Genomic DNA, 19,235 nt, shown 5'->3' on the forward strand with positions numbered 1-19,235 from the left:
TTGACTTTGTGTTTACTCTCTGTGGTTCTTGATCTTGTGTTGCTATCCACGGTTTGTGGCATCACATTGCAATTGCCTGCATTCTTCACTTCTATGTTCCCTGCTGACCTCTGTGTTTTGCTTTTTGCTTTTGGTCCTGCATTGCATCTGCATTCTCTACTTCTAGGTTCCCTATTTCTTTTCTTTATGAAGGTTCTGTACTGCATCTGATTCTATCTTTTTTGGGGGGTGTTACATTGGCTTGTTCCCAAGCGCCCACAGATTACTGAAAAGGATGACAAATGACTCCCTTTTCAGTGTTCAAAATCTCCACATCTTGTGGTTTATTATAAGATATTCTAGTGCCCTTTGTGATTACACGTGTTTCGATGACTAACTCATCTTTTTCAAATCAGGGCTAGTTGTACCGTTTCCCACTAGTATTCTTAAAGTCTTGTGAATAATTTCATGGGTTAAATCCCAGATCCATCTTTTCATACTTCATCCCTGTGCCAAACTGTCCTCGCAATAGGATAACCCCACCCCAAAGTTCCTCAAAAGACATACTAATGCATCTGATTGTAGGTCTGTTCTTTTTCTTTGTTGTGCCCCCCTCCTTTTGTGTCCCCTCCTGTGCATCCATCCTGTCTGCCCCCGCCCCCGTGTGAACTCCCTTCCCCCCTCATGCCTGGCCGCCCCTCTCCCTACCAGCCCCTGCTCTATGTCTCACCTATCTTTTCTAACTGCTTTTCTATTGACTATCCTATTCCTCTCACCAAGTCTGGCAGGAAGAAGTTCAAAAGGGACATCTGGTCTCCAACCCTGGCCTCCCTATCGCTCATACCTACACCAGTGCTTCCTTTAGAATGATCCTTGCCTACTCTTTGTCGTTCCATCTCCAGGCCTAGGGTCCCCCCATATGGTCTCTGTTCTCCCCCCCTTTTCCTCTTCTTCCATTATGGTGGCACTGGTAGGACCCTCATTAATGTCTACTTAAACGGCACCATCTTGCTCCAGGGCCCTCAGGCCAATCTCCTCCTCTTTGATAGATGCTTCCCGCGCCTTATCAACTTCCTTTCCCCTCCTGCTATCCCTTCTTATCCCCCTCTGGCTCCTCTGCTGCCTTCTTCCTCTGCCACCTCTTCAGCACCCCCTGCTGCTTCTCTGGTCACCCTGTTGCCTCCCTCCTCTGCCACCCCTCTGGCACTCTTCTCCCTATCCGACTATCCTGCCTTCTCCTCCTTCCTACTCTGCCCATCCTCGGGCACCTCCAACACTTCCGCAGAGTGTACCTCTGGCCTGTACCCCTGGCCGGAAGTCCTTCAAGTGTGGCAACCAGCTCCACATGGGTACTCTCAACTCTCGTTCAGCTGTCAAACACTCCTCTTACATCTGCCATCTCCTGGAAGAGGTTGATTTGGATGTACTCTGTCTCACAGGCAGCTCTGTCACGAGTTTCGACACCCTCCTTCCCGATGGCTAGAAGATCCTCTCCAATCCCAGAAACAACTGTCCCAGTGGGGGTGACCGGAGTGGATCCCTGCTTCTATCATTCCAAAGCAGCACTACTCCTTTTAATGCCTGGTCTGCAGTCAGAGTCTGTCTGTCTCTCTCCCCGCCTCCTCTAACACCCCCCACCCTCGTACACCCCCACTTCCCTCCACTCTTGGTACAACGCCGGCCGCAGATGTAGGGCAGTGGAGAAGAAGTGGAGGGCATTGGGAACACCCCATGACAAACTGGCCTCCTGCCTGCTCCAAAGGCAGTACAAACTCTCTGTCCTCTATAAGAATAGAGCCTACATCTAAGTCTGCATCTCCGTAGCATCTAACAAGTCGGCCAAACTTGTCAAAATCTGCAAGGAGCTGGCCAATCCTGCTGCAGTCTCTACCTCTCTTGTTCCCTCCCATGCCTCTACACGGCCTTGGCCTCTCATTTCCCAACTAAAACTCAGGACATCCATCCACCCTCTCTTCCTCTACCTCCTCCTCTACCACTCCTGCTCCGTCAGAGACCGTCTCTCTTCCTCCTTTCAAATCCTTTCCCCTGTTCACCCCTGACAATGTTTCTAGACAAGTCTGATCTCTGAAAGTCTCATCAAAGCAGGTTCTCCCCTGCTCATCGAGAACCAGCATGGACCACATCGACACCCTTGCTCCAGCCTTGGCCGCTTTCTGCAATCACTCCTTTGCCACTGGAATTTTCCGCTCCTCCTTTAAGCACTCTCTTGTAAACCCCCTTGTAAAGCAGCCCTCAGCCGATCCTTCCTCTCTGGCTAACTATCGCCCGATCTCCATCACTCCTTTCCTGGGCAAACTCTTGGAAAAGATGGCCACCTCCCAACTTAATCTACATACTGAATCTATTGGTTGCCTCCATAGCCACTAGTCTGGCTACAGAGCGGTCACAAGCACGGAAACTGCTCTCCCGAACATCTGTGACGACTTGCTCTCCAATCTTGACTGTAATCTACCCTTCTGTCCTCATTCTCCTCAATCTATCCTCTGCTTTTGACACAGTCAACCATGCCATCCTGCTCAATTGACCTCCGCGACAACCTTAGTATTACTTATCAGGTCCTGGCCTGGTTGATCTTTCTCACCGACCGACCTTCAGTTCGAACTGGGGTCTTTCCTCTCTTCAATCTCTCTCTCTACTTGTGGTGTTCCCAAAGGGTCTAACCGCTCTACTTGGCTCTTCACCCACTACCTGTCACCTCTTGCCCACTGTATCGCTATTTTATGCTCCACCTTTGAATGTTACTCAGCTCTCTTTCAGGCTTCCCTCAGTCACCTCTGCTTCTTCTCTCATACCAGACTGTCTGGCCACAATTCAGGAATGGTGTGCCACCAATGATATCCGCCTTAATGCCAGTAAGACTGAGATTCTCCTTATTGGGACACCCCCTCCACCCTTTCCTCTCTCTCGCGCTCTCTCTCTCTCTGGTTGTCCACTCTGGGCTCTCTTCCTGCTCCTTTCTGTGAGGCCAAGAACCTTAGTTTCAACTTCGACTCCACACTCTCCTTCTCGCCTCACATCTCTGATGTCTCTAAGAAGTCAAACTATCAGCTGCACCTCCCCTGAAGTATTCTTCCTATTCTCACTTTCCCCCAGAAGCTCACCATCTCCAGAGCGCTGGTCCTCTCTAGGCTGGACTAGTGCAACAGCCTCTTTCTAAATCTTCCTGCCTCTACTCTTCAACCTTTACAATTTATCCAGAACAGGACTGCAAGACTTGTCCTTGGCCTCAAGCCCAAGGATCGTATCTCTCCAGCTCTGAAATCTCTTCACTGGCTCCCCATGGCTGCGAGGATCAACACCCTCTCCATCATCCACAAGGCTTTCTGGGGCATGGGACCGATCTACCTCCAACATTCTCTTCCAAAACCGCTTCCTTATCGAGCAATCCGCTCATCCACCTCCAACTGAGAGGGTCAGACGCTTCTCGAGCAGAGAGTTGGGGGCAGATCTATCTCCTCAGCTGGGACCTTCCTCTGGAACAGCCTCCCTGCTTCTCTCAAACTTGGCCAGAACCACCTCCGATTCAGGAAGCAACTCAAGACCTTCCTCTTCGCTTCCACTTTCTCTCTTCCTCTCCCCTGCTGATGCAACTGACTGCTCCACACACTGGTCACCTGGTCCCCCTCTGAAACCGGGCTCAGGCTCCTGCATGTCCAGTTGCCCTTGCACTGCCTCCCGGCTCCCCAGTACATAAGAGTCTGTATCTGCAACCCTGCAGTACCTTCTCTCTGCAATTATGAGCCGCCCACCTGCTGCACTTGTGAGTAAACTGCACTTCCCCCTTCCCCTTGCCCCTGGCACTTCTCCCTTTCCCTCTTCCCTGCACTTGCATGATCTAAATGACAAGGCCTAGTAAGATTGTTATTATGGCCTCCCTTTGTTTCCCCCTCCTTGTCTTGTCGTGCCTAGAAACACTTGTGTCCAGGCGCGTTATAAATGCCGCCATATCATAGAAAGTAACATCCAGAGGAAGGGATCAGCACTGGTAATGGGGGGGAGGGGGGGAAGGGGGGCGTAGTCACTGTTTCTGTGTGGAAGCTCGGCATAGATAGTCTGCACACACCCCCCCCCCCCGACATGCTGCAGCACTACACCCCATGCTTGTTATATATACTATAAAAGCACAAAATGTCTAAAAGGACTATCCTCGCCCCACTGCCTATATGTGGTCCCACTATCTCAGATACGCACCCAACATAAATTAACAGGAGGGGAGGAGAACAGGGGAACCACACAACCTAGCAAAGCAGCTAAAATCCCCTATACTAATCACTGGAGGGCCTGGAGGCAAAGGGTCAGATGACAAACCATACTGGTTGGTCAGTAATACTGCCACTCAGCCTAGGCCACTCCTACAGGAAGTGGGAGTAGAGCTCAGAGACCTACACTGGCCTTAACCGGTTTAAGGCCCTCACTCTTGAACAGACCAACCCAACAGTTTGTCGCGATAGTCCCCCTTCAGCTCGGCAAATGAAGGCATACATTTGAGGGTAAATATTGCCAAGACCATGCCGCAGATGTATGATCGAAATTACCCAGGAGTTCTACGACAGATCAAAGCAGACCTCGCTGGAGAGGTGGAACCCCCTGACAATATTGTGGCTAGGGCCAACAGCGACAATAAAAATGGTTATGCTCCTGCGGCTACTGCATTATTTCCAGGCGTTACCGCTCCAGGTCAAGGAAACCTTCTTTGCCTCTTTGAAAGCACTGTTGTCAGCATTCATATGGCAGAACAAACGCTCCAGAATTGCGCTGCAGACCCTGGTGGCCACTAGAGAGAAGGTAAGCCTTGCCAAGAAAGGGGCTTATCCTTTTACTTTACAGAGGCTTACCAAAAGTACAGTTAAAACATAAGTGTAGCAGGATGAGACTTCAAAGAGGGAAGCAGGAAGAAAACCAGTAGTAATGATACAGTGGATGAGATACCTGAAATGTGAATCAGTGATACACTGCAGCAAAGAGACACTGCTCTGAGTGGGGAACACAGTAACACCCTGCGTCTTACACAACGAATTAGGGAGTAGAGTGATACGCAGCAGTGAGGAAATATAGAAACTCAAGTTGGTAGAAGGCAACACCTTGTAGTGAGGAACCACTGATTTACAAATGGGAGCAGAGTGGGGTTTTGCAGCGAGGACACAGACACAGCTACACAATATGGTTTTAAGATGTGCACTGGTCTAGTATGTGAGTGGAAGGGCATCCATTGGTCAGAGTGGCAGTACCTCGAATGGTTGGGCCCCCAGCATGGTTCTCGATTAACCTCTCTGGGTGCGATCTGCTGTAGCTGTTCAGGTAAAGCCGGCTGGCATATATGGCCGACCTGGTGAAAAAGAACAGGAATAAAGAATTAACAATTCTGGCAGTTAGATGGTTCAATTAACAGTACATCAGTGTGGGCTTCCACAGCCATTCCTGGAGAGGGAACTGCCTGCCAACAGTGTACAGTCAGTGTGAGCTTCCTCTTCAGTACACATTCAGTTTAAGCCAGTCCTAGCAACGCAGTATAAGCTTTTCCCAAAGCTGCACAATGAGTGCACGCTTCCTCCAGGCAGTGCGGTCGGGTGAGTTCTCCCCCCGACACCAACAGTTCTATTACTGTAAGTTTCTTCCCAGCAGTGATTTGTCAGTATGAGCTCTCCTACAGCAGTGCCTCATCAATACAAGTTTCAGATTAAAAATGCTCTGGAGTTTTCTCCCAGCAGTGGTTTCCAAGCAGAAACTTCCTCTTAGCTACTATTGCTATCATTTACACAACTTCATTTTATGTAATTGTATTAGATGCAGAACACAAAAAACATTTAAAAAATATATAAGCATTTATATAGTTCGCCTTTTAAACAACTTATGCATAGAACAAATTAATCTCAGATCTGCTTTTAAATAGACATGCTTTGCGGCTTAAAATGATATCATTAGAAACATCTAGTTCAGGAAAAGAACCCAAGACAATGTAAATGATATTAATTCACAGTAGCACAATGTGCACAGAGGATCATATGCTTTTTGCTATAGGTTCCTCTAGTCATGGATTCAGGTGAGCAAAATATGCCCCACCCAAAAGACCTAGTTTGTGGTAAATGTCACACTTTGAGTGAAATATTTCACATTTGTCAGCCTTTGATTACAGAGTTTCAAGGACTATGGGCCTGTTGTGGGGAAATTCACACATCTCATTATTGTATTCAAATACAATGATTGGCGACCTAGTTACCATTAGTTTAATGATGGGATCCCTTGCGTCAGAATCTGACTCTAGACAGAAACTTGACGCTTCACCTTATCTCTTCCACCTAATAGCATTTTATACCAGTATTCAGTTTACTACTAACCATTCCCACATTTGTCAGATTAGAGAGGGCGGGAGAGATATTTGAGTACGCTCACACAATGTTGGATGGGATTTCACACAACCCTTGACCCTTCAGTGACATCATAGGAAGGAACATCAACTTCTCTTCGAAGCAGATGATAAGAGTAGTATATGATTGTTCAAAAGTATTTATGAGAAATCTGAAGCAACAAATGTTAATGGATAGGGTGTAATAATGGATGCACACTTCGTAACAAACTCCCAAAAGAAAAACGGCACTGACTTAACAGTACAGATGTCAGATTGTCCACTAGAAATGAGAAAAAATGTGCAGTAAAATTAAGATCCGAGGTCCCAATTATAAAAAAATGTATTGTAGAAAGTCAGGATCGGGGGATCAATAAACGACTCCAAGCCAAACTCTAGGAGTCAAGGGTCTTTATTACACTAAACAGAAAATGAATGGGTTTAACTGAGGTTACTGTGCGAAAGCAACAAAACCTAAAAAAAGGTCACGCTTCTCTAAAGGTCCCTGGTCCTCATTCCTTCCCTCTCATCCTCAGACTCCGCTATACTGGTGGATAAAAAGTCACTCGCAGTCTTTGGGGCATCACTGCTCATCATATCTTCTTGGCTGTTGTAGTCACTTTCTGGGCTTTCATATAAGTTGTCAGAATATCAGGCGTCTTCTCAGGCAAGACTGGGTGAACGTATATTACCAAAATCTATTGCCAAGTATCTAATCCAATCACTCACAACAGTGTCTGGGGCTCTGTGGACTCCCATGAAAGCAGATCTGCAGCCTATGGGGGCCAGGGTATCAAATCTCTTCTGTCAGTCAGTTCTCTCTGAATTGAAACAGTGATCTCTCAACCAGGAAAACAATCATGTTCACAATGAACGGCAGGAGAGAATTCCATCTCGATAAACTTGGTTACCTCTTACTGACATTCATTCTGGCGTATCTTCCCAGCGGGCAAGGGACTCACCAAAGCTGCTGCTGCTGGTGGGCACAAAAGGGTTGCTGTCCCAATCTGCTGAAAAGGAGTCCTTATTCACCTCTCGCACATCCAAGCATAACAGTGAGGGGTCAGGATATGCTTCTGAGGCGAACTGTTCACCAAGGCTTGTAACTTTATCATCTTCTTGCTTGACCCCTCCAGACCCCGCCCCTTGGTCCTTTGGCAAGTTAGTGCTTTGACAGCATTCTCGTCCTTTATCACCTGTTCATGCTGGCCACTCATGGAAAGCAAGGAGTTATAACTATTGTAGGAAACCAACACATTATGACTGGTGATGGACCGTGAAACTTTGGAATCCTCAGTGTACCACCAATGGGTACGGCATCACGTAATGAGAGGTGGCTAGCAGCACCAAAGGTCATACCAGTGCCATCACCCTGTATCCAACATGGGACTGTCACAAAGAGCTGCCTCAATGGACCTTACAATTGGAAAGCATGGCTGCTTAGTAACCCTATACTTTGTCTCAAACTTGGAAATATGTTGCCGCAATTTAGCCTTGTGGGGCGTATTATTTAGGGAAAAATTTGGAAAGTCTGCATATACCAAAGATTCACAGTTGTGATGCACTTAATTGTGAAATTTCTCTAGTTCGAAATGTGTCATTCTTCAGTTACTTCAAAGCGCTTGCTTCAATACGTCACAAAGCCAGAGTGAGGATCTAGTAGCAGTAATCTGGACCAAGGACAGTGCGAAGGCCCAAGTAAGAGATGGTGGGCAGATTGTCAATGGCCATGGGTTTCTAGTTGCAAGTACTCCAACCAACGTTTCGATTGGGCGAGGGCATGAAAGGTTTACTAAACGTTAAGTAGTTTGGGTCTGTTCTTAGGTTCAGATTTAGGGAAATTACGTCTTTGGAACCCTGCACTTTTAGGATTCCAGAACATGTTTCAAAATGTGTAGGTTAGTTGGAGGATGGTATACATGTTTGCAGAGGGAAAAATGGACCCGGCATTAGTATACAAGACTCCTCACCACAATTCTTTAGAGTGTTTGATTCTTCAGTGTCTATGGCACCTGTGATGTTTAACGAGCTTACAGTTTTTCCAATCGGAGTAGGATCCCAATGTTACCATCCCATTTTTTTCATGGAACCTAAAACTTGCCACCACGATAGGAGGGCAATCGGCTAGACGTAGTTGTGAATTGAGCACATGAAGGGGTGAATAAGTGATATAAAAATGCCCCCTGTCCTCACCCAGTCACTCCTGGATCACAACTTTGGGGTCCTCTTTGACAGCGACCTGAAACTCTTCAAGTTAATCATGGCCACTACCTCTGTAGCCAGAATCAACCTCCTAGACATTAGAAAATGTGCCTATACCTCAGCCCCTCCCACCCTACAACTAAAACATTTATGAATGAGTAAGTGAGTAGGGAGAGCAGGATGGAAGTAATCAAAAGCCATGTTGTGTTTATGGTTCCCTTGAACCATTATGGTTCCGTTTGTACAGATGTTTGAGTGGTGGGGAGTCATACAAAACCTTCCACCCTACCCCCACCCCCTCACTGATGTTCAGGTATCCGGTCTTTGAAAAGTAGGGTAACATAGGTTTATGAATACACAAGGGGATCTTCTGGGACAGCCGACCCCCATACAAAATCCCAAATACTAAACACACACAAGGTACAAGTCCAGCATACTTGCTTGTATCATTCAGATTGCTTACAAATAGCCTAAATGACCCTCCATCCGTACCTAACTGAGCCGCGACTGGACAAGCCCTAGACAGAGGTGATGAGCCGCCTATTGAGGGTGAGGGGACACAAGAGAGATTGACCCTCCTTTTACTGAGGCTACAAAGTCTAAGTACATGAAAGTGTTGCCAAAATTTGTGCTCAATAATAAATCCAGAGTAAATAACCAGATTCAAGCAAAAGTGGAAGAGAATACACGTTAATACTCCCACTTATATGCTCAAAGACAATGTAACGCAAGAAATAAAAACATTTATTCAGTCCATTGTGCCAATTTGTAACTGGGCATCCCACTATAATCTATGGTCAACTGGTTTCAGTGGGTTATTGAATTGCTTTGGTCCCACTTTCTGAAGGAGCCAATAGTAGATTGTAATACATTTACAAACACCGCCCAGCTGGTCACTCGTTCAAAGGCTCAGGGCCACAGTGTCTCAGTTGTTGGGTTCCCTGTACAGTGCAACGGTACTGACTCCCAAATAAATTGGCTCTGCTAGTTTCAGTATGGGGATAACAGCCATTCTGGATGCAGGCTGCTTGTAACACCTTATCAGTGTGCCGTTCAAGAGAATGACACGCATCTGCACTGTTCCCTGGTGTGGGTACATAAAGGTTTGCGAGGCAAGGGGGTCATGAGAAAGGAGAATATCCAAAACTATTTCCCTGGAGGTAATATTTACGTAGTGCCCTGCAAAGTAACAATTCCCCTTTCCAAGCCTCCTTTCGCAGGGCAGCCCGAGTGGTGACAGCCCTATCAGAGGCAAGGATGAAACTCAAAGGGGCCATAGGTCTGATCATGTGGTCAACATCTGTTAGGCAAGGTTTGAATGCAGTACCCTCTGGGAACACTACAAACAAGTATGACTACAGGTATAGGCAACCCAACCTTTTGTATAAGCTTGTACTACACAGTTTTGGTAGCGTTTGAGCAGCCAGGCTTATCTGAAGAGTGGAAATGTGTGCTGTAGTGGAGTTACACAAAGATTCACAGTTACAGGTATTCAAATAAACTCTTACACTCAAGGTTTCTTGCATAAACATTTAATAATTTATTGATCAGCCAGTTATAAAGCCTTCTTTAGAAAAGAGCGATAGAATAGTAACACACAAATATACTTCAATACTGTACACTCTGAGTTTCTGGATAAGACAAGGCCCTTTTGGGATGGCCCACAGACACAACCTACACCCACAGGTGACAAGGGTGCTGGGGACATTAATACCTTACTGTTGGCATACAGAATACTCTCAATAGTTTGTAAAAGGCAAAGGTTATTAGAACACAAGAAATTACAAATACTCTTAAGCAGGGCAAATACTTTCAGATAACCAGAGAAGAGTCATTCAATTCAATAGGCTAAGCCAAAATCAATGGGCAGAAGTCTTTGTATAGGATGCAGCACTTCAGGTAAGTAAATGGAAAAGTCTTTGCACAAGTTCTTAGGAGTCTTTGATAAAAAGAAGAACCAAATGTAGGGCCACAAGCTGATTAGACTTGCGAGTTACAGAAGTTACAAGCACTTCCACAGTAAGAGGCAAGTTCTCTTAGGCTAGTTTTACAGTACCTTATTAAAGAAGAAAAAGATGCAGCTGAAGACTTCTGTTCCTGTACAGCTCTGCAGATCTCACTGTTCCTGTGCCTCAGTCATGGGGACAAGAGGGAGGACGTCGGAGGACTCCTGCACTGTATTGGGACCGTCAAAGCTGGCAACCCGCAAACCTTACTTTCAGTGGCTGTTTCGCATTTCAGCTCCTTGCGGTACAGCAAATAGCAATAAGCGCAGTTCCTGGCTGTCAAGGTGGACTTTCCTCACATCTGAGGTCCCAAACTCAACTGAGGGGGTGGGGGTCAGGCTTGGTCAGTCCCGCTTCATGGGAGTCCGGAGGATTTTCCAAAAGCTTTTGTCCAGCTTACAAGCAACGCACACAATCTGGTGTCTCTCTCCCGGGCTCTACGGCTTCCTGCAGCACGCTGAGGGAATGCAACCAGCTCTGAGATGGGTGTCCAGGTGGCTTACTTGGGAGTTGATTGGTCCCACCAACTCAAAAGGGAGAAGTCGTCCTGGCAGGGCTTCTCTGTCGATGCAAACTTGGCGATTCGTACATGCAGCAGGGCTTCACCGGGCAAACCAACGGTCCAGGAGGTGCAGCAGCTGTCCTCTTCAAGCTCTTCTTCGGTTCTTTTGTCCGGTGGTCGACTCTGCCTTCCAAGCCAGGAGACTTGCCTTTTATTCAGTTCTCTCCCATTCATTCCAGCATAGCTGCCACTCACCCAGCAGGGTGACTGCCTGGTACATTTGGGTCTCTTTGGAGACTAAGCACAGGGAGTTTCGGGCACCTCCCTCACTTCCTGCCTACCCCAGACACTCTGGAGCCAGAGGCAGGTTTCACTCCTGAAGCCCGCCAAAGGCGAATGAACAAAGAGACCAAACCAGGTTTGGCGTGCAGAGAAAAACTCGAGAAGGACCTTTCCACAAAGAAATGGTGAAAAAGGAAGAACGGGGACCATTTTAACAAAAGGAGGCTCAGCGCCATTTTGAAAAACATCCCGCGATTTAACGTTACCAGAACTGCGAACAGTTCACAGTCGGGGTAAATCATGGTAGTTCATTGCAAAACCACTGCCACCAGCCATTGTGAGAGGAAAGGGTAACATATGAATGCTACATGAGTAACTAGACATAGGAGATACCAAGTAACCCCTCAAGCACTCTATTGTAAGATAGGGTGTGCTGGGTCTAGAATTGTATAGGACTAAGTGAAGTCAATTTCACTCCACTGCTCTGGGAAACAGTTGATCCCAGAGAAGGTATTTAAACCTTGGGAAGTCTCTGAAAGACTTCCCTGTGGCACTGCACTGAAGGTGCTGTGTGATAATTGTAAAAGATGATGCCTATGGAGTTGGTTAGACTCCAAAACCAAAAAGAAACACAGTGTATATAATCACAGTAAAATACATGAGGGAGTGGGAAAAAGGCCTCACTCTCTCCAGGTTAAAAAAACCAAGTCCTCAAAATCCAGCAAAGTTGCTGGGGGTCTCTAAGGCAGAGGGGATTAGCACATTTTTATGAATTCTCCCTAACAACATCAACTATCACTTCTAGTCTCTGCAGGATTTCTAATACAATTGCAAGGCCAGGGGCTCTGTGTAAGCAAACAGATTCCTAATTGTTGCATCACTGTCAACATCGTCTGCCACTCACAAAACCTATCTGGGCAAGGTTTGTGTTGCATCTTTTCCTTTCCCATGGGCCACAGCTATGGAACGCTTAGGTGGAACCATGTTATGCATTCCATGTTGGAGTGCTGACGAAGATAAGTGTCAGTTGGAGATTGGAGATCTTAATAAAGATGCCTGCTGATACAGTTCTAGTGTGTGAGGGACAACATTTCAGTTAGTCACAAGCACATGGTATCTTTTGGCACCCCACCATAAAAAGGCATAATAATACAAAGTTAGAAGCTTAGTGAGCCATCATCCAAAACCTCACTAGGGAAAACCAAACCAATTCCAGACAAGCAAAAAAGATTAGGGGCTTCACACTGGAGTCACAGCTCAGGACAAACTCCCAACCAGCCATTTAGATCAATCTTAAATCAGAGTGAATCCTCTCATGAGATGGTGAACAAGAGGCTCCAAAGGGTTCTCTGATCTACAGAGGCAAAGGGGAGCACGATGCTTGAAAAAGATCAGCTAGACTCCTGGCTTCATAGGAAGTCAGTCACCTAATTGGCCACTCAATTAACCATACGACATGTCTGAATGCATAAGAAGCAGACCAACCTTTTTAAAAAAATTTTTTTTACATATTTATTAAGATTATAAACCAGCTAAATACATAATATCTAATATCAACTATAATAAAATAACAATTCTAAACTAAGTTCATCACATTAGAGACAACACAGACAGAATATATGATATGTACATGTTACAGGAAACAATCAAGCATTATAAAACACATTTCCAGAGGTGTAAATTCTAATTCTCCTTACAATTCCAAGAACCTTCCCCAAATTTAATCAAATAAGTTCACTTTCTTGTCTCTGGAAAAAATACTTTTCTCCATCTGAGCTACTTGCGTTAGGTCTTTCATAATGTTTTCACTTCCTCAAGATGATTTTCTTGGCAGAGTTAGATGCCCTGAAAAACCAGCATCTTTGGGGGAATGTGAGATCTTCTATTAATTCATCCTCACCCAGAATTATACTTGCATAGTCCTAATCCAAATCAACATAAGAACCCTATTCATCCTCAGTGTGACCGCCCTCCAGAAGCATCTTCTTTCATAACACTCCCAAATCATGTGCTCTAGGGTTCCCCTGCCATGTCTACATCTCCAACAGGCCTCCGAGTCAAGGAGTCCCCTTGCAAATAACCTTTCTGGTGTCCAGAATACTCCGTTTAGTATTTTGGTCTGACGACTCCTCTCACCAAGATTTAAAGAGGTAAGAGCCACATTTATGCAAATATTCATCCACCTATTCTCAGACATCACTGTGCCTAATATGAGTGACCACTTGTTCAATAAATCTTTATTTAGCTCCTTGTACTGTTCCAACTTCTTGTTTATTGTATTTATTTCCATTTATTTCTTGTATACCTTAGAGGCCAGGTGACCTTCTGCTTTGTATTCCTTTAACCGGATATGCCATCCTCAGCAATTTTGTTAATCATAGCTGAAGATATCCTCCCAACGTGCAATCTTGAAGACCTTTTGCTGAGATTAACTGTCTGAAGCTGAGCCATTTATTGTCAACAACCAGTTTGGCCACAGTAGGGATTTCCCATCCATCCAACTTTATGCCAGTATTCGACCAGATTGAACACCCTTCAAATTACCAGGAACATCCAAGGCCCACTGAACTGCATAGAGATCGCTCTGATGCACCTCAGTAAATTAACCAATCTGTCAAATGCTCAAGTGAAAATCCATTACAATGTGGATAGCTCGGACTGGTGTAGTGGAATGTTGGCAGGGCTTTCTAAATGAAAAGACGATCAATTTGGCACTCCTTTTATGCAAGAGTCTAGGTTCCCATGTCCTTCACCACCTCTTTAGACTGACTATACGTGTAGCACCGATCACCAGACAGAAGGTCACAGATGTTCGTAGTTGACGTGACAAGTGTCTAATTGACATTTATTGTTTTTTATAAATATACTGCAAGTGTGCAGGCTCTTCCATGCTTATTTGGAAAGAGAAGTACTTGGATTCTCTAACAAGGAAATGATCGGTATGTAGGCCAGACATGTATCAATGTATGCTGGCCCCTTCTGTGGAATAGTTGTGAGAAACTCACGGTGACACAATTAAGAGACACAAGTGATCACAGTTCAAGGGTGTTTACTGAACAATTAAATGTGATATGAAGGTTGGGAAAAATGCCAAATCTAAACCGAACTCTAAGATGGTAGCATATGTTAACCATCAAATGAAAGATAAGGCAGTCCTAGTGGTGTTGTGTCAAAGAAACCTATTTCCAAGCCTCTCAGGCCAGTGTCAACGGATTGTCCCCTCGTCACACCAGCTGTGATGAACCGCTTGGCCTTCAGCTTCTCTGAAGTCAATGCCGGTACCACGGGTGTGGGAGATTCCTCTGCCTTATCATCCGATATATGATATATTTTATTTATATTGCGCCCATACAGAATTGTTTCAGGGTGCGACGAGGCAAGGGAGGGGTACAAGGGAGGACAAAGCAACGATCTTACTAGGCCCAGAGACATTGAGAACATGCAAGTGCATATCATAGGCTTCCCCAGTGTACCGCTGACATCTGCAGCAGGACACTTGTTCTATTGTACGCAATCTCAGATTCCTCTCTACGAAGGTTCAGCGGGCTCGGGGTGAAAAGGGCAGGGTCGCTTCTCTCCTTGCCACACTCTCACCTCCCAGCACCTTTTTGCTTCTCTTGCACTGCTGCCTTCTATTAGCCGTCTCGTCGTGCTGCCCGTCGTATCCATCTTGCTTGTACTGTGCTCTCTGCCTCCACCTTTTATCCCTGTGGGGAATGGAAAGGGCCGTCAGGTGTGTGTGATTCTGATCATTTGCCTGACTTTGCCTGACCCTGGTGGGGTATGTCAGGTAAACGGATTTAGTGTTAGTCCGTTGTCTGTTGTGTTGTGCAAAAGTGTTGACAGTGCAAACGGGGGCAGGGGGTAGTGGTGTGGAATGTCCTACGTGTGAGGATGGAGAAAAGGTGTCAAAGGAAGGGGGATACCACGTCTCACCCGTCAGTATCCCACTCCCCGAGGACACCCCCCATCCAAGTGATCCTCCCTCACTGGTCCACGCCCAGGAACTGGATCCAATAGCGATGGCCGTGTCCTGGCCACCTGGATGACAGATCATCAAGATTTACCTAGGGAGACACCTTCAGGTTTATCACATAGTGCATTTCTTTTCAACATACATTTGAACTACTAGTCCCTTTTCCAGGAGTCTTTATGAGAATCATCGTACTGCATACTGTAAAGCAATGAGGGACATCATGGGCTTTTCATCATTGATACTGGGCTCTTGATGCTAAAACAGAATCACAGCAGACTTGCAGTTTTATAAAGCCTGCTTAACCTGCTCCTGTGCACAATGAAAACAACGTAGAATCAGGCAATCAAAGATACAAGACCATGCAGTTCAGATCGCTCTGTCCTTATATAAGCAGTCTTAGGATACACGCTCACCGACAGCACTAGCTCTGGTGTTCTCTTGGACCTAGAGACATTATAGGCACAGAGAAAAACACAGTCCCGCTCCCATGTTGAACAGTGCCCTCCCAGCATAGCATATGCACCATTACACACCTCTGGAACATTCCAATCCACCAGACCAGATGTTCTTACAACGCCATGGCTTCTAAAATACCTCATATCCGCCCCCCTCACTTACCCTGCTGATTTGATCTGGCTCCAGAAACCATCTGTTTTATAGACATAGAGGCTGCCATGCCCTGCCAAGGCGGTAAAAATATCCTGCTCCAGTCGGATCACCTCGGCTCGCTGCCAGCCGTTTGAATTCTCCTCGCTACATGACAGAAAAAAGAAAAGTCAGGAAAGAATCACTGACTCACTCCAAAGGGAACGTAGAAAATGGGAGAAGCCGGGCTGGCACAGTCACAGCTGAAGCAACCTTTCACAATCATGCACCATTCCCCCACACCTTTACACCCATCCTTTACATATCTACCCCCTCTGCCCATGTTGCCTCCCCTTTAATTCCTCTTATACAAGTCAGCAGTTGTCCACACCATCATTATCTTCTGCATCCTCACAGCCCTCCAAGGGTAAGCATGGCTTAGCCCATTTAAATGACCTCGGGTAGCATATCTACACATACAAGCATCGAATCCAAGATCTAGCCTAGAGCCTGCATGTTACTGTGCCCCTCTACAGTACCACCACACCTCCACTGCTCCAGATGCTCGCAACTCACCATACTCCCATAAGCATCTTTATATTGTCACGCATCTGAATCCCTCAATGGACTCACAATTCTAGACCCATAAGTTCCATGCCCATGAGAATATTGCACCATGGGCACCTTGCCCTTAAAGTGTCACAATCATGACATGCCCTTCTCTCTGGGTCAAAAGCACAACACATGCTCTGCCCTACAATCCACACAATACAAACCATGCCTTTTCAATCAAGTGTTCCTTGCACACATTGTCCTACTAGGTCTGATACTTCATGCACACCATACCCTAAAGGCATATTATATATTAGATTACTTATGTAATCGTATTTCTGATTTTCTGATGCTGGTATCTGCTTAGATTCATATGCTATGCGTAGGCCGACGTGGTGGTAGAGTATTGCATGACTTATTTTCGATATTCGAAAAGGGACGTCAACTGGGTGTGTTTGTAATACTATGCCTTGTGTGACGTGTACTTTACCCATGGTCCTTCAGGCGTCAAGGTCCCTCAGATTGTTTTGTTTCTGGCATGAAGGAGCCTGAAGTGTTTGCGCGAGTACAAGAAAGTCAAAGTAGAAAATATAAAGGTGCAAGACATGTATGAAACTTCAATTCCAGGAGTGGAGGAAGAGTGGGTGCATGTGAATCTATGCAGATACAAGCATCAGAAATACAATTACTGGGAGTAATGTATGCCTTATGAGGTTTGTGGATCTGCTTTGAATCACGTGCTATACATAGATTAGGGAGCAGTACCTGGAGAAGTAGGTGGGTTGTTTGAAGGTACGGAAGACAAAATGTCTTAATACCGCTTGACCCACCTGTGGATCCGCTTTAGAGTGTGTATCTAAGCAGTAGTGTTGTGTAAATGTGTGAATGGAACTCCAAGTAGCTGCTTTGCAAATAGCATCTAATGGAACATTTGCAATGAAAGGATTTGTTAGATAGTGAGTAGCAAACTTGGATGCATTAGACTATCCACTTTGAGATTGCAGACTTAGACTTGATCTCCTTCTCAACCAGCTGCTATGGGAAAAAAAAGCTTATCTGTTTTCCGTAGTGGTTTAGTTTTGCTTAGTTATTATATGACTGCTCTCCTTACATCTAGAGTATAGAGGCTTCTTTCTGCCGAATTAGTTGGGTTTTGGAAAAAAGCTGGAAGTTCAATAGATTGGTTAACATGGAATTAAACATGAATTTATGTGAAAAGCAAGGATGGGTTCTGAGAGCCACCTTGTCATTGTGAATAGTAATGAAGGGATCTTGAACTGAGTGGGCTTGTAGCTCACTGACCCTCCTTATTGAGGTGATTGCCGCAGGAAAAGCAGTCTTACGAGTTAGATGTCTAAGACTAGCTTTGTGAATTGGTTCAAATGGTGGACCCGCGGGTTTTGTGAGCACATTATTTAGGTCCTACACAGGAGGTGGATTTGAAATTGGAGGGTATAACTCCTTCGATGAAAGCTTTGATTACTGGAACTTTCCACTATGACATTGCTTTGTGATGCAGTGTAAGCAGAGAGTCCTGCTAAATGCACTGCGTGAATTAAAGACTAAACTGGAGTCTAAAAAGGTAAATCAGATAATGTACTATATGCGAAGGGGAACAGTCAATTGGATTTATGTCGTGTGATTTTCACAAGATGGCAAATAGTTTCCATTTGTTAAAATAGCAGTGTCTTGTATTGGGTTTTAGTGCCTCTTTTAAGATGTCCATACACCTTTCTGGGAGGTTTAAATGTCCAAACGCTGTGACTTCAGGAGCCAGGCCAAGTTCAGAGTTCGAGGATATGGATGGAATGCTGTCCCCTTGTGTTGGGACAGCATGTTGAATGGGCACGTAAGTATGATTGGTTTGCACATCGACAGTTTGAGTAGGTGTGGAAACCATGGTTGTGTAACCCACACTGGAGCCATTAGGATTAGAGTGTTCCTGGAGCATATTTTGGACTATCTTGTTGAGGAGAGGTGTTGGTGGAAAAGCATAAGTAAAGTGCCCTGACCAGCTCATCCACAGGGCGTTCCCCTTGGACTTTGGTTGGGGAAACCTGGATGCGAAGTCTGGGCATTGTGAGTTTTGCTGTGTTGCTTTGGGTGCCCCCATTGGGCGAACACATTGAGTAAAATATCTGCGTGAATTTGCCACTCGTGTTCTGGGGGAAGCTGTAGATTTCTGCTTAAAGTGTCTGCCAGTGAATTGTGTTCTCCTGGAACGTGATGCGACAATATTAAATTGTTGCGTTTCAGAGGCCCTTTACAAATCTTTTGGACCAACCTGGATAGACTTGGAGGGTGTGTCCCGCCCGGTTTGCTGTGATAGAACATTTAATTTTTATTTTACTGTTGTAAAGCGCACAAAACCCTCAGGCATTAAGTCGCTGTTACAACCAGTTACACCCAATTATGATCACGACAGGAACATAGGTATGTCACAGTCAAGAGTAAGGTGTATACGTATTCAAAAATCAGGTGGCTTAGGTGAAGAGCCAGGTTTTCAATGCTTTTCTGTAGGACCAGTAGGATTGGTCCACTTTTAGATACGTTGGGAGATAGTTCCATAGGAGAGCTGCCACCAATGGGAAGCTTGCACCACCACTTTTTCCCTGTTTGAATTTGGGTTGGATGAGTCTCTGGGTGTATGCCCATATAAAAGGTCTGGAGGACTGGACCTTTGAGAATCTTTGGGAGAGGTAGGACGGGCCGAGTTGGACTAACATTTGTGAGTGATGGATAAAGTTTTAAAGCTGATCCTTTCCTTGACCAGGAGCCAATGCAGGT

At 45.6% G+C, this 19,235-nt stretch overlaps 1 protein-coding gene across 2 annotated transcripts in view; it reads right to left on the minus strand.

Annotated features, from left to right (window-relative positions):
• GMPPA (GDP-mannose pyrophosphorylase A) overlaps positions 1–19,235 on the minus strand; it is a 191,947-nt gene that overhangs the window by 70,596 nt on the left and 102,116 nt on the right. For both annotated transcript variants that reach the window (XM_069616877.1, XM_069616878.1), the window contains exons 8-9: positions 15,930–16,064; positions 5,229–5,326 (exon numbers count right to left, since the gene is read on the minus strand). In XM_069616877.1, coding sequence (XP_069472978.1) covers positions 5,229–5,326; positions 15,930–16,064 — 233 coding nt within the window. The remainder of the gene's footprint in view (positions 1–5,228; positions 5,327–15,929; positions 16,065–19,235) is intronic.

This window comes from Ambystoma mexicanum, chromosome 9 (assembly GCF_040938575.1).
Source record: "Ambystoma mexicanum isolate Mex_15411 chromosome 9, UKY_AmexF1_1, whole genome shotgun sequence".
Lineage (NCBI taxonomy): Eukaryota > Metazoa > Chordata > Amphibia > Caudata > Ambystomatidae > Ambystoma > Ambystoma mexicanum.